Source organism: Colletotrichum chrysophilum, assembly GCF_026319265.1.
Source record: "Colletotrichum chrysophilum strain AFK26 chromosome Unknown scaffold_35, whole genome shotgun sequence".
Classification (NCBI taxonomy): Eukaryota; Fungi; Ascomycota; class Sordariomycetes; order Glomerellales; family Glomerellaceae; genus Colletotrichum; species Colletotrichum chrysophilum.
In genome coordinates, this window is record NW_026517322.1 from 14,276 (window position 1) to 28,993 (window position 14,718).

The following is a 14,718-nucleotide window of genomic DNA, read 5'->3' on the forward strand; positions in this document are numbered from 1 at the left end:
CCGGGAGACTGGATGGAAGAGGAATGGATGGATGGGGGTGCGCGAGATCAAACGGGCAACTCCAGCCCAGAGGGAGCCTGCTGCACCATAGCCCAAAGATTAAAAAGAGGATGCCGTGCCAAAAAGGATAAACGAGTTAAGAGATGACAACGACGTGCGAAGATGGATGGAGGTCGACTTGGGAGTTGTATCTACGGCGCCAAGGGGCGGTGAAATGGCACAGCGAGGACACAGCAAGTCCAACGTGTGCGCCGTACTGTGGGCGACAGAGCGAGCGCGGGATGCTTTATTCTGCCTCACATTTCCAAGGGGGGGAAGGGCAGAGCAGACAGAGTCAGTTGCTGCTGGCTCCTTGGTGCTAGCTAAGCCAGGCCGGGAGTAGAAAGCCGGCTTGCTGTTTTGAAATGAGAAGCAGCGTGTCACAGAAAACAACGTTGCTTGCGTGCGGCCGCAAGAAGGAGGCTCGGTTGGCGCTGCTGGAAGGGGCCAGAAAGGCAGTAATGCACAGTTGAATAAATCGCTCATAGACTGGCGCTGGCTGGTGATGCGAAATTACACAAAGTTGAAGTCGTTGGAGCTGGATATCCAAGTATCTCTTGGCGCAAAGGAGGCTCTCCTGTGACTTGCCAGTGACAACCAATCAAGGTTTTGGCGCATCCTGCCCCGTGCTTTTTTATTTTTGCTTTATTTCTTTTTGGCCTGCCCTTGCTGCCTCTTGGCTTCTCCTTGAGTCCTGGCTGTGGTGGCTCTTTGGTCGCCCACGCTTCTTCTGCCCTAAGCTATGCGGTAAGAAGCATGGGTGTGTGTACCCCAACTCGTCAACTGCCTAGGTAACGGACGGGTGGAGGTGGGTGTAGAGTCCACTTGGGGTTCGGGCCTTGGCCCTGTGTCTTGTTTTCTGCTACTGCTGCCGGTTGATGAAAGCGGATGACACAAGAGAGAGAGAGAGAGCGCGCGTGTGAGAGAGGACGGCGGGAGTGAGACTGAAAGCGTGTGTGAGGAAGAGAGATTCCGTAGCTCCCCTTACCCTCATCCACCTCTCTGTACGCCCTAGGGTCGTTCACCCCCCTCCCTCCGGTCCTTCACCTCCTAGCTGCCTCCCACTCTCCAGCCCTGCATCCATCCAGTCTGCATTCAAGGTCCTTTTCAAGCTTGCATTTCGATGGATCAAGCTCCTGCTGCTAGACGAGACGGGTCGAGAGAGAGAGAGAGATCTGGGTTGGGGGTCTCACGGTCTCACTGACCTCTTGCGTCCCTGCCGCCGCTGCATGTCACCGCCAGAGTCAAGGGCAGAAAAAAAAAGGCAAGAAAAAGACGACGGCTCTGGTTGGTCAGCACTGCCACAATTTTGTTTCTCTTCCCCAAATCCGTCATCCAACTCCAGCGGCGGCCAGTCCCTCGTTCCCAAGAGCTCTGTCATTCTCACTGAGATTTGGGCGCGTGCAAGTTACGATGCAGATGTGGAGAGAGGCAGGAGACACATCAAGCTGCCTGTGTCTCGGTTTGCTGCAATGAGTTAGCACCGTCATCCGGGATTTCCCACTTCGAAGTCTTGCTAAGGCTCACGAATTGCATCCCACAATCTGCTGGCTTGTTGGCTCCGCTGCTGACTCCCCCAGATGCCAATGGTTCATGGCATCCATCGCATGTCAAATCTCCTCGACATGTTATTGCCTATCGCAGAGAATCTGAATATTGCGGTCAGCAACTAACTAAGCTGTCCGATCCGTACCAGCCAACGCTCTTTTGTCCTATTCTCATTGTTCCCTAAATAAACAGCACCAGCTCCCGCCTCCTCTAATTCTCTTTGTGCTGTCGGCACCGAATATTCCCATCACCGCCTCTTCCCCAAGCAATCCAGACTCGCGCGGCCACCGCTCATTGAAGATTGCACCTCACCCGACTTAGATGGCAGACGTCCGGCGGACGATGGGCATGGATCGCAGTCTCGCAGCCCATCCCGCTTGCTCGGCTCTGCTAGCCCGTTCGCCGCTTCGAATCGGCGCCTGCTCCCGCTCACACCTCTTGCTTGCTTGCATCCTTCATCAGCCTGCTTGTTGCTCCTGTCCCCTCCCAAAATCCAGTCTAAGTGATTCAAGGCATCTTACCACGCCGTACTTGTGATTAACGCTCTTCAGCATGGCCGGTAACAAAACGTCAATGGCCCTCTCCCAATTGGCTCCCACTTATACGTACTCTCACTGCCACAATTCCCCTCATCTTCAAGCTGGATTCTATTGCCTCAACCTAGGCCATTTCAATGGAAAGAGCAGCAGCGCATGCAAGTGGAAGTGCAAAGTGCTGCATCAGCTCCAATCAATCCAAATCACCTCCGCCAGCCAGTCTCTCGGCCGGGGGAACGAACGAACGAACGAACCCACCTTGCCTGTCGGACATACAGCCCTGACGCATACCACCCGGTCGTCTCCCCGCCCAGGGCAGGGCGCCAGCAGCAACCACAGCCGGCAATTGAACGTCCCAGTCTCTCTTCTGCAGTGCCTCCTTCATGACAATGTGTGAGCCTTTTTCTGCACACACGCACTTTCCCACTCCCACTCTCTCCCACTCGCAAGCAAGCGTCGTTTGAAGTTGAACGACGTTCCGCCCAGAAAAACTAGTGCCGATCTCATCACGCGGTCACTGGGTGGTAGGCGGCCTCCTGGGCTCGCACCCCGGTTCCTGTTCGTTCGCTAGCCTACTCCACGATTGCCCTTGTTCCCCCAACGGCAGCAACAGCTTCAGGCCTCGGGGAGGGTCCTGCACTGCACCCTAAAGTCCCGCATGCCCAGACCGACAACACCTCTTGCGACGAAGGGGGAGGAGGGAGGAAGCTGCCGGATGGACCTGGACGTGGGTAGGGGTAGGTAGGGTTTTTTTTCCCTGACCCCATCTACAAAGTTCTCTATACACGATGAGATTGATTGACGAGCAGGAGAGGAGGAGGGAGATGGCAGACGAGGGACCAATGCTCGCGTGCAGTGCAGAGAGGGGACGGACCCGAGAGGATGAATGCTCCCCTCCCGCCCAGCCGGCCAGTCGCCTAATTCCCTGCTGACACCCTGCCTAGGGCCCTAGACGGACGTGGACAGAAGCTGCCCGTCCCGATACATGCCATACCCGCGCAGACAGGCACAGGCCCAGGTAGCTAGCTGGGCGGTATTGGCACTGCTATGCGCTGCAATGGAAGAGCAGCAGCGCAATGCGTTGCTGCTGACTCTGATTCTGACTCTCCCTTTCTTAGGTACCTTACCTCACCTTACCCCAAACACACGTCCTGGGCTGCGCGTCCGCTGTCGTGTGTAGTTTGCGTACCTAGTCTGCCAATGCTGGCGCAGCATCAGCCAGCCAACATCAATGTGCAGAACTGGAGCTTCCAGACCCGCGAGGAGAAGGTGCTGTCACGTCTGTCAGGAACGAGCTGCAGAAAGCAGAGCGGGAAAATGTACGAATACGTCTATGAGGGGCGTTGGTGCTGCTCCTCTTCCCAATTCAACACCGGCGTACGCCCGCACACACGCCGCGGGCCACGCACACCGTCACTCAATCCCTCACACACTCACTCGGTCACTCTGCTACTCTGCAAGACAAATACAGTATTCGTACAGTCAGTCCTGGTCGTCAGTACGTAGTCGCTAGCTGATCATTACTAAGGCAAAAAGTCAGTCAGTCGGTCCCCCATTTCCTTTGATGACTTTTCAAAGGTGCCGGGCACCGTAGGTCGGGGTCTGCCGACAAGATGGCTCCGCGCCACGGGGCCACACATCTCTAATTCTGGCCGTCGGTCAGTGCTTTTTCGTCGCTCTTTTTTTTCTCCCGCATGGGCAATTGGGCATGGCATCCATCGCCATCGCCGTGGCCTATGCAGTCAGTTCCAGATCAGCCAGAGCTGGGTTTGCCAGCAAAGAAATTCGAACAAGACCAGGCCGGACTGAGAACAGCACAAGACTTGAGTCGGTGCATCCCATCTCATCCCAATGCCACACACGCCAATCCGTCCTTCGTCTTTTCGTCGTCTCTTTCGCCTCTCGCTCTTTCGCCTGCTTTGCTTCTTACCTGCTGTTACGGCACCAACATCCGGTCATCCCATCTTGTTGCATCCCGTCCAGCGCCCAGTTTGGTTGACGAGAAAAGCACACAAAAACTCAAAATCCCCTCCTCTTTTTTTTCCTCCCCTGCCTCAAGTGGCGCATTGCACTTGCATATGGAGGGCGCTTGTTTATCCGATCCCCCAGAGGAAGAAGCGGCAACTGCAGCATCAGTCGAAGTCTCGTCTTCGTGCACCGACCGGTTTCCCATCCACTTCTCATACGCTTCCCCCCCGTCAGTCTGTCCTGACCTGATACCGAACTTGGTTCACTCCTCTCAATCTTTTTCCCGCTAGAATTTTCCATCACCGTTTGTTCGTTTCGTTTTCGTTGTTTCGTTGCTGCCGTCGTCTTGGCTCGACTCGAGCGCCGGTCTCCAACTGAATGACGTCGTTCCCCAAAGGGCCGACTCCGCTACTACTGCTGCTGCGCCTCAATCGACCCAAGACCCCTACAGCAAGCAGCTGCACCAGTCAGTCTACTGCGTCTGTCCTGCGTCGTTTCTGTGGTGCTTCCCAGTCCCAGTCCGGCCAGTAGTCAGTCCAGTCCAAGGTCCCAAGATCCAGTCGCTGCACCGCTTCTCCTCGCCGCCGCCGCCCTCCTCCTCCTCTTCCTGCCCCTCGGAGTAAATTTTCGCCCTCCGCACGCACGCTGCTTGGTGGTGGTGCTGCTGCTGCCCAGAGGTCCACGGGTTTCTTGGGTCGCAGTCGTGTCCGTCGTTCGCCCGTCGTTTGGGTTTTTGGGGTCGGGGCCCCCCTCTCTGTGCGACACTCTCTCTCACCTCCCGCCGGTGTCCGTCGACTAGAGTTTGCGTGCACTCTCACCACCTACCACCAAAAGAGCAGGCAATCAGCAACGCAACGAAACCCAATTCCTCCCGCACAATGGCCATCGGTTTGCTGAGTATTCCGAGGGAAATTCGGGACTTGATTCTCGACCAGGTCATATTCCTGCCCGACCGCGAGCCTCCGCAAAACCCCTCCGTCAGCCAGGGCCGGAAAAGGCGCGAGTACAAGGGTAAAGGTTTTTTTGATGGCCACGACATTTGGGTAGAGAAGCAGCAGCAACGCACACCACCCGCCGGCACGCCCAACACCGCTATCCTCCTCGTTAATCAACAATTGCACGATGAAGCCAAGTCCCTGCTTGCGTCAAAAGGAACCCATTACCGTTTGGACGTCATGTATGTCAAGGAATGTGGCTTGTGGCCGACTTGGCTTGCCGTGCCAAGAACGACCCGCCATGCCGACAGCGTAAACGTTCAGTTCCGCATTTTCGATCCGCCAAAGGATGTCGACCCCGACTGGAAGAACGAAGAGCAGTTCCGCGGCGGCGACGGCGGCCCGCCCTTTATCGTCTGGAATTTTTACGCCATGCTGTCTGGCTACCTGCGATACGGTCCGACCGCCTTTAGCAGTGTCGTCGCCGACCCGTCAAACTTCACCATCAAGAAGCTCGTGATAGACGTCGTCGCCCCACCCGCCAACGAGAAGCATGATCGCCTCGTACCGGGAGGCACACGTCGCGCCATCGACCTGTTTGAGGGCTTCACTCATATGGTCATGGACGCAGAGAAGCGCGAGAGGCGCGGGATCACTTGGCCCCGCCCGCCCGAGGGCAAAGAACACCTCATTCCGGCTGAGAAGCTGGCTTTCTTCATGTGCAGCCAGATTGGCGGCCTTCTCTCCATGTATCGTGACTGGGGCGAGTACGGCGCCGCCCTGTACGAGGGCATCGGCAGCATCCAGATCCGCGTCAACGGCGAGCTGCGCCGAGACTTCGATATGGACGAGATGCTTGCCAGGTTACCAATCCAGCCCATCACGGCGTGGAATGAAAAGGAACAACAAAAGAGACAGAGACGCTTCGACGAATGGAAGGCCCACGCAACTGCGATAAGACAAGGTTGGAAGAAAGCGTGATGGAGAGAAGAAAGTTGGGGCAATAATGACTTGATGAATTTTTGCTTTGGCCGTACTGGCCTCGGAGGGAGATGACATCCTCCCTCCATTGCATTGGGCGGCGATACCACCGGATAAAAGGGTCCTTTCTTGGGATGGTTTTCCTTTGGTGCATGGTACATGGGGACCAACGAGGTCGGATATGCGGACGGTCTCGGAGCGGGAGGGGTTCGGTACGGATACGGCGCCGGGGACTGAAAGCCGGGACTGCGGGACCGGGGTAATGATGCTCTTCCTATATTACCGAGATAGGCCTTCCACCGTGGCCCGGAGCCTGGCGATATCAGCGTGGCTTGCTTTGCAGCACCCGCCTACAACAATTTGCTTCCAAATACCACGAGATTGAGCATTTGCGACGACCTCTGTGAGCTGTGCTTCCCATGATGTCTTGGGGTGATTCGATCCCTCTGGGAGTTCCCATTTCTGAGTGGTGGTGTTGTAGACCTCCCCGTTGGTGCCATCCGGGTAGAGAATCAGGGCCGGTGCCTCGGCGACGATGCCGTCAGTGATGAGCTCCTGAACAGCCGACTCATAGCTCTTGACGAGAGACTCCAGCTTCCAGACCTTGGTGCAGTTGATGCCAATACCCCACGGGCGACATGCGGCGATCTCGGGGCTGAGCATGGCTGCCACAGCCTCCTTGATGGATGATCCGTCGGGCAGGCGCTCATCATCACCGGGGAACAGCGATGCGATCCAGAACGGGAGGGCAGAGTCGGTGGCCAGGACACCGGTCTTGTCCAGAGCTTGCCTGATGGCCTTGATCTCGTCGGCGCGGGGAATGGTCTCAATGGCAACGTAGCCGACCGGCGATGCGAAAGCGCCAGCGTTGTTGAAGAGGTGCAGGCGCTCAAGATGCCAGTCGCGCAACTTCTCAAGTGAGTCGTGATCCTCGTCATAGGCGCCGCTGTACTCTTGGCCAGGAATCATACATGCGCCGTAGGGACCAATACTGAGAGCGGTCTTGGCGCCGTTTGCGCGTCCCGCATCATGGGCGATGCGGACAGCGTCCTTGATAAAGTTGCCAATGGTGGCTCGGTCAATGCCATTGGGATGCTCGGGGGTGCGTGTATTGGCGAAACCATGGATGGACAGCTGGTAGGTGGCAGTGAGGATGATGTCTACGGGGACATCGCCAAAGTCCTTCTGACAAGCAAGCAGCGTATCCTGGCCGTCGACAAGCAGATGAGTAGACCAGAGAGGGGTGGTGGCCGAGTTAAACTTGAGGCCGTACTTGTCCTCGAGTGATGTGCCGAGCCCTCCGTCGAGGATAAGGACCCTGGATTCGGCCTCAGTCGCGTCGGCCATTTTTTTGCGATCCGCGTCGAAGTTTAAATAGAATGCGACTGACTGACTCTCTCTCTCTGTCTTGTCTAGGTACAGGTGTAAGTAACGTCGGAATCGGGCAAGGTAGGAAATAACAAATAAAATAACCTCGAAGAGACCCGGACTGATCTGGTCTGGTCTGGTCCGGGGAAGCAGCAGCAGAAGGGGTGTCGACGTCGTGTCTTGGGGCTTGGGGGATTTCTTGGGTCTTGGTCTTTCTTGAGAGGGACCTCGTCGGGGTCGGGGCTTGGAAGGGGGGGAGGCGGACGGGAAGCCTGGGCAGGGAGCGGGCTTGGAAGGGTTCCACCCTGGAGAAAAATTTGGGAAAGCATTACGACGACTCTGGCTGACTAACACGCTTTTTGGGCTGTTGCCAAGAACAACCGGCAGGAACTTCCGCGAAAGTGCAGCGATGCCTCCTTCCTGCCCTTCAGCTCTTGGCGCAGTCTGGTCTCGCATTCAAGCACACTGCAGTCACAGTCCAGTTGCGAATGGGGAAGGAGTACGTCACACAATACCTTCTGTAGGTATGGATGGATACCTTCCTCCCCAATGCCTCCCTTCCACCCTTTGTGCCTTCCTCGTAATATGTAGCCTCAACCATTAGGTCGTGTGGGAAGGTACTCCCATCTGTACCTACCACCTACCCAAAGATGCATCACGACTTCCATTGCTCTTTCTCTCTCATAAATGTCATTTACCTCACCTACTAGCAGCAGGCAGTAACGATGGGCCTTCTTTCAAATGCTTTGGAAGTACTGCTGCACCAACCAACGCACCTTCCTTCGGTCTCGGCATCCCTCGCAGGCGGCCTCTTCTTTTGCCAAGACCCGACCTGCGGCCATCCCATCAAAGGGGGGTGGAGGGGGCCTCAATTTCAATCACTTTCTCACACACAAAATGACACAGCTAACCTCATCAGAAAGCTTGCTTCAAATCAACCCCGTCGCCAGAAAAAAAAATATCACAATCAGGAAGCCCTCATGCTGTCTGTCCCTTTACCTACCTGCAAAATAAACTTCTGTCATCTCATGTTGGAGGGGCGGGAGAGGATTCTACCCCGCGTACTACGCAATACTAGCACAGGAAGCATTGCGCTACCGAGAAAGAGCTTTTCTCAGCTTTTCTTTAATACGGATATCAACTTCAAATTGATGCTTCTCCCTGTGTGTGATCCAGACGCGAGCTGGAGACACACTCTTACCAGTCACAACCTTGCCTCCAACGGCGGGGGATAAGCTTATTCATTGGATGTGCACGGCACGCGCGGCAGCTCCAGTCCCTCTAGAACAACACTAAATGCCCCTCTTCTGATGACGACGGGCACGGGGAATCGAGATCACTCCAGACTATGTGTCATGGCTTCATGCTATCGGTACATGTCGCGAATGACTCTTGCAAGCACAGCACCTCTCAAGCAGCCATCTCTGATAATCACATTCTTGTCGTGTTCCTCGTCATGACATCTGCTACCTTCCATTGCGAAACGTGGACACGGCACGGCGTCTTTCTCAACCAAATGGAGCGCATATCGCGCCAGCTTTCGGGAGTGCTTGCCGAATGGCCCACCTTCCCATCATTGCTAGACAAGTACCCGCGTATTTAGCTACCATGTTCCAACTCCACCAACTGAATTCCAGAGGATTCAATCCATCCCACATGAACCAACACGAACAATACTTTTCGCTGAGCCACAACTGTAGTAATCAACCCTTCTGGGGCGCTCGCGCTCCGCGGGCTCAGTTGCAGTCGCCTCAGCTTCCGACGCCGCGACGCGCCGAAAACAAGGGTCTCAGAGTCCGCCCGCCGCCCGCTGTGCGTGTCCAACGGGATCCGTACATGCACCGATGTAACATCGTTTAACTTTAACCGCCAGCGAAGCTGAAGAACCCCACCAAAATATTCGCGCTGGTCTTTGCTGGCTGGCGACGAATGATGAGCTTTTCGTCCACTTCTTGGCGGAACGTCATATTTCCGGCCTCGCTGGCTCCCGTCCCAGGACCCGCCGAAGAAGACATCTTCGGAGCCGGGCGGCGCACGGCGAAGCGTCCGGCGCCTCCGCCGAGCCGGGAGCTACTATAAAGTTTAGCGGAGCTTGTCAGCAGAAGGGCGCGCTGGGCGTCGGTGGGGCCATACTGGTTTCCCTCGGCGACGACTCACTGCCCCTGATGACGTTTTATCAAAAACAATTGTCTTCCAACGTTCAATCAATCCTGACTTTGCGTCGTCACGAGTGAAGCGTCAGCATTAGTTTTCAGAAGACGAACGAGCCATGTCGACAACCACAGCGACCGCAACAGCCTCCGCGTCAACGTCCGGCATCGAACTGACGCCTATCCCACCCCAAATCAACCAAAAATCACCCGGTGCAAGTGTCTCTCAAACGGACGATGATAGCAGCAATGATCCGGTTCTTCAAGCCTCGCGTCTTGCGGATTCCTCTGTGCCGGAAGGCGGCTACGGCTGGGTCGTGGTGACGGGCTGCTTCGTCATTGCGTGGTGGATCATTGGTACATCGTATTCCTGGGGTGTCATCCAAAGCGCTCTCGTCGACGATGGCCTCGCCACGCCCGCCGTGCTCTCTTTCGTCGGGTCGTTGGCAGCAGCCCTTATCTCGGCAATGGCCATCATCAACTCGCGCGTCATGCGTCGCTTCGGCCCTCGAAGGGTGGGTTTGCTGGGAATCGCACTGATTGGGCTGAGTGAGATTCTCAGCAGCTTTGCTGTCAAGAACGTCGGGGCGCTCTTTGCTACCAGTGGCTTTATGATGGGATTAGGTATGAGGTAAGGCTGCTTCCGGTCCCAACCAGACCATCGGTAATACTGACTCGTCTCCCAGCTTGTGTTTTTCGGTGAGTGGTACCCAGGTTGGTTATCAACCAAATCTGACATCAATAGATTGTCTCTACAATCCCCGCGCAATACTTCAGCCGAAAGCGTGGCCTGGCAAATGGCATCGTCTTCGCCGGTGGCGGCCTCGGCGGTGCTGTGAACAGCTTCGCCTTGGATGCACTCCTCAATCACCTCGGTCCGGCCTGGGCATACCGTGTTCTTGCTCTCGTCACCTTGGCTACCGGTCTTCCAGCTGCATGGATCATCAAGGAGCGGGTTCCAATCAGGAGCTCCGGATTCGTTGAGTGGTAGGTTTACAAAAGTCATTCTAAATGCTCTTACTAATACGGTTCCTAAGGCGCCTCTTCAAGTCCTTCACCTTTCTGGTCATCTTCCTTGCCGGAGCTGTGGGCACATTCCCTCTCTTCGTGCCACCATTCTTTCTGCCACTCTACTCGAAATCCATCGGCCTCTCATCCTCAACAGGAGCAGGCCTCGTTGCAGGCTTCAACTTCTCCTCGGCCATAGGCCGCATCTGTTGTGGCGTTCTTTGCGACCACTTCGGCGCCCTTAACGTGTTGTTTGCCTCACTGTTCTTGTCGGCCGTTAGCGTCCTCGCCATCTGGCCGGTTTCAACGACATTGGCGCCCATGATTTTGTTCGTCATTGTCAACGGCATCTCCAACGGTGGCTTCTTCTCGACCATGCCCACCGTCGTTGGTAATGTGTTCGGATCCGCCCGAGTATCGGTCGCGATGAGCATGATCGTGACCGGTTGGGCCGGCGGTTATCTCATGGTGAGTTTCTTCACATTCCGCAAATGAAGTTTTGCCTCAGCTTACCCAGTCGGACAGGGTGCGCCCATTGCTGGTTATCTACTCGAGGCGTATGGAGGTGAGGACAATGGACTACAAGCCTACCGTCCTGCCATGTTCTATGCCGGATCATTATCGCTTGCATCGGCCGGGCTGATTGCCATGGTGCGCTTCCGGATGAACAGAAAGATCTTGGCCAAGTTGTAATGGACTGAGATGAGTCGACAGAATCCCCCTCGCTCTTGCAATGTATCCATGAGGGACTGGTAAAAGTGAAAGACATGTATGATAAGATAGAATATGGCCTCCAGGGCGGTGGAACTGTGAGTCTGGAGACCGAAGACCGGCCGACGGTCTGTAGATCAAGGGAAGTTGCGTCGGTGTAACTGACGCCAATGAAGACTGACTAAAGTTCCCCCCATCTCAATTCACAAACTCCTACCTATGCTGGGCGTCAAGCTGTGAAAATGATTCAACTTTGATCGGCTTTCCCAAGTTTCCGTCTCACTGCAGCCCTACCCCCCACTCGATCCACCGTCGCATTGCATCCTCCGCGCCGCTGCTGCCTGGACGGCCCCACCTAGCGCTGCAGCTCCCCGATCAGCCCCGGACCCCCGCCGATAGCTGCGGAAGATGTCCCTGTTCAATGGATGGCCTTTTGAATGCAATTCAGCTTGGTCCATTGGTGCATGTCTGACTCACGCCGGCCTGATCCTCTCGATCTGCACGTGCCGACGCGGTGCATTCGCGCGCTCTCACTCAACTCGACACGGAGATTGCCATATCCGACGCGATCTCTCCCTAGCTGAACGCCTTTGACGCCATTGGGGTACATATTACCCCGCCGGTCTCCCTACCGTCCGACACAAATATCAACAATTCAACTGCTCGACTATCACGACCCTTCCATCATCCACAATCGATTGCTTAATCTCCTGAGCCTTTCTGTCCATCTTTGACGATAAGAACCGCAAACATGTCCATCGACCACGTCGGCCTGTACGTCCCCGCCAGCATCTACAAGGAGACTGTGCAATGGTACCTTACCGCTCTTGAGCCAATTGGCTTCAAGAAGTTCGTCGAGCCCAATGAGTACGCCTGCGGTCTCGGCATTCATTCTCCCGACTTCTGGATTGCGTCGCACAAGGCCGAAAAGGCCAATATCCCTCTTCACATCGGCTTCAAGGCAGAGAGTAAGTTTTCCACTCCGTAGTGTGTAGACTATGCGACTAATCTTCGATGGATACAGACCGCAAAGTTATCGACGAATTTCACAAGGCTGCGCTTGAAGCTGGCGGCAAAGATAATGGTGCTCCCGGTCTTCGTCCTCAATACCACCCGAACTACTACGGCGCTTTCGTGATCGATCCCGCAGGAAATAACGTTGAGGTTGTCTGCCACAAGCCGGAAGTCATTGACGAGTAAAGGGCAATTGATTCAAGATCTTAATGAAGAGCCATGACGAATAACGAAGCATGGGAACGACGAAAGGCGACCAATCTTGCGAAGAGAGATTCTTGTAACGCTTGTGGCAGAGAGCAAGGATGCAGACAAATCTGTTGTCTGTGGACCTGTCTCTTCAAGTGTCGTGAGATCACTACCGGATATTATCATTCAACGGTGCGAAGGTAGACGAATCTGGTAAATCTGAATGGTTTTCTGTCACGGAGCCAAATTAAGCTATCATTTCGGAGGCTGAAACTCGCAAAGTTGCATGCAAATACAGAGTTCGGTATTGTTGAGGACTTCAGAATAGCTCAGCCCACCCATGTGTTGATGACGTGAGAGTTCCGAGGGGTGAAGATGAGAAAGCATTCATCATACCGCGATCGGAACCCGTTTGCTTCGAAAGGTGTCATTGACTCCGGGGTTGTCTCAGGTGCAACTGTGATCCTGTACTCTCGCAAGACCGCTGCGAGAATCAGACGCATCTGGTAGATAGCCATGTTCCCACCCGGACAGCGTCGAGCGCCCACGCCAAAAGGTGCCGTAAGTCGTCGTCGCTCGGTGAGGTCCTCTTCCTCCAGCCAGCGTGTCGGGTCAAAGACGTCGTAATTAGGGAATAAGTCAGGTCTCTGTCGGCTCATTGACAGGGACTGGGTGGTAACAACTGTACCCTCAGGGATGTAGTAGCCGAGGATATCGATACCTCCCTTGGGAACAACTCGGCTTCCGGTCAGGGCTACAGGAGGTCGGAAGCGGAGGCCCTCGGTAACGCAGGCCCCGAGAAGCTTGAGGCTGTCAAGGTTGTCATTGTTGTGCTGGGTGTTGATCTCCTCGACTACGCTTTCTTGAAGGCTGGTGTTCTTTGCAAGCTCGTAGAAGATGAATGCCAGAGCGGACGAGGTGGTCTCGGTAGCAGCGAGGATCTGGCCTGCCATCTCGGCACTTATCTCGTCGTGAGACCAGTTGATTCCCTTCTCCTGCTTCTCCATGAGAAGCTGATACACAGTCGGAACTTCGTCGCGATCGACAGGATCAACCTTTTCGGCTTCCTTGCAAATTTGCGAGCCCAGTTCGAACAGCCTGTCGCTTGACTCGACGCGAAACTTTGGAAGAGCAATAGGAGTGAACTTCAGCCATTCGAAAAGCCAATTCGGCAGACACAAGCGCCAGACGACGAGAAAGTTGTATTCTCCGACAATATGAGGGAAGTCGCCTGGGTCGATCTTTGCTTGGGAACCGGCCATGACAACCTGGGAGTTGAGCAGAGTCGCAACACGGAGATGATATACAATGTCCTCGGACTTTTCGCCTTTCGACGTACCCAGATTGCGGACCATCCTGTTGACATTATCCTCAAAGATAGGATGCCAATACTTCATTGCCTTGGTTGTAGTAGCGACCATGACGGGCCGACGACGTTCGCGTGCGATGTTGTTCTGAGGGTACGTGACTGTCCACTCATGGCCTCCAATACGCAGAGCTCGGATGGCGCGGGGGGCAGTGTCGAGATCTTGTCTGGCGAAGACGGCTTGAAGAGATGGAGAATCATTGACGAGGACCATGTTGGGGCTGATGCGCACCACAGGACCATACTGCCTGAGGAGGTCGTCGGCGGTGAATGAAAGCTTGCCGTGCCATCGTTGCCAACGAATCCAGAGAGAGCTTGCTGCAGGAAACCAGGGGCCTGGAACTTTCTTAAGGGCGTGAAACTTGGAAGAGTACACCATCTTGCCAGCTTCCAGCAAGATGAAAAAGGCGAGGCATGCCAGCAAAGCATATAACGAGCCAAAGCTCGGCGAGATGATCAAAGTCTCAAGCATCTTGTTGAAACTAGTTGATAGGATGTTTGGCGAGCAAACGAGGGAATTTGAAAATGTTTCTCTTTCCTCTCTCCTCTATACAAATGCAGAGGGGGTTTTTGGGCTTTATGAAGTCTGGCCTCCTCCATCTTTGAGGCGACTATTACCGGGGTCAGAGCCAGACAGAAAGCAGCTAGAACGTATCAGATGTTGATTCTCGTAGAGTGCATTTTCCGAGATTGCAAGGTCCCCTCTTGCAGGGAGATGCTCGTTAGTTTCCCACCCCGCACGGGGTACCCCCGCCAATCCATCGTCCAGACTGCAATCTTTGGACGGATCCATGGATTCGCAGGCTGTCAGGAAAGCTTGTAGCGGAAACTGACAGAACTTTCCAAAGCGTCGGGTTGGAGGTAGTATTGTGCAGGCCACAGCGACGATGTCTGATCGTATTCTG

The 14,718-nt window shown here is 55.0% G+C and overlaps 5 protein-coding genes across 5 annotated transcripts; 3 read left to right on the forward strand and 2 right to left on the reverse strand.

Moving 5' to 3' along the window:
* Positions 1-4,969: 4,969 nt before the first annotated feature.
* On the forward strand, positions 4,970-6,007 carry COL26b_005241 (uncharacterized protein; the record flags this gene model as incomplete). The annotated part of the gene is made up of 1 exon (XM_053178094.1): positions 4,970-6,007. The coding sequence occupies one exon, from the start codon at positions 4,970-4,972 to the stop codon at positions 6,005-6,007; it is 1,038 nt and encodes a 345-aa protein (XP_053037869.1).
* Positions 6,008-6,286: 279 nt separating this feature from the next.
* Positions 6,287-7,354, reverse strand: COL26b_005242 (uncharacterized protein; the record flags this gene model as incomplete). The annotated part of the gene is made up of 1 exon (XM_053178095.1): positions 6,287-7,354. The coding sequence occupies one exon, from the start codon at positions 7,352-7,354 to the stop codon at positions 6,287-6,289; it is 1,068 nt and encodes a 355-aa protein (XP_053037870.1).
* A 2,290-nt stretch (positions 7,355-9,644) lies between these two features.
* Positions 9,645-11,226, forward strand: COL26b_005243 (uncharacterized protein; the record flags this gene model as incomplete). Its single annotated transcript, XM_053178096.1, has 4 exons — positions 9,645-10,156; positions 10,303-10,512; positions 10,563-11,001; positions 11,059-11,226. 4 exons carry the CDS (start codon positions 9,645-9,647, stop codon positions 11,224-11,226), a joined length of 1,329 nt encoding a protein of 442 aa, XP_053037871.1.
* Positions 11,227-11,995: 769 nt separating this feature from the next.
* Positions 11,996-12,444, forward strand: COL26b_005244 (uncharacterized protein; the record flags this gene model as incomplete). The annotated part of the gene is made up of 2 exons (XM_053178097.1): positions 11,996-12,212; positions 12,269-12,444. The coding sequence occupies 2 exons, from the start codon at positions 11,996-11,998 to the stop codon at positions 12,442-12,444; spliced, it is 393 nt and encodes a 130-aa protein (XP_053037872.1).
* Positions 12,445-12,776: 332 nt separating this feature from the next.
* On the reverse strand, positions 12,777-14,285 carry COL26b_005245 (uncharacterized protein; the record flags this gene model as incomplete). Its single annotated transcript, XM_053178098.1, has 1 exon — positions 12,777-14,285. One exon carries the CDS (start codon positions 14,283-14,285, stop codon positions 12,777-12,779), a length of 1,509 nt encoding a protein of 502 aa, XP_053037873.1.
* Between the last annotated feature and the right edge of the window lie 433 nt (positions 14,286-14,718).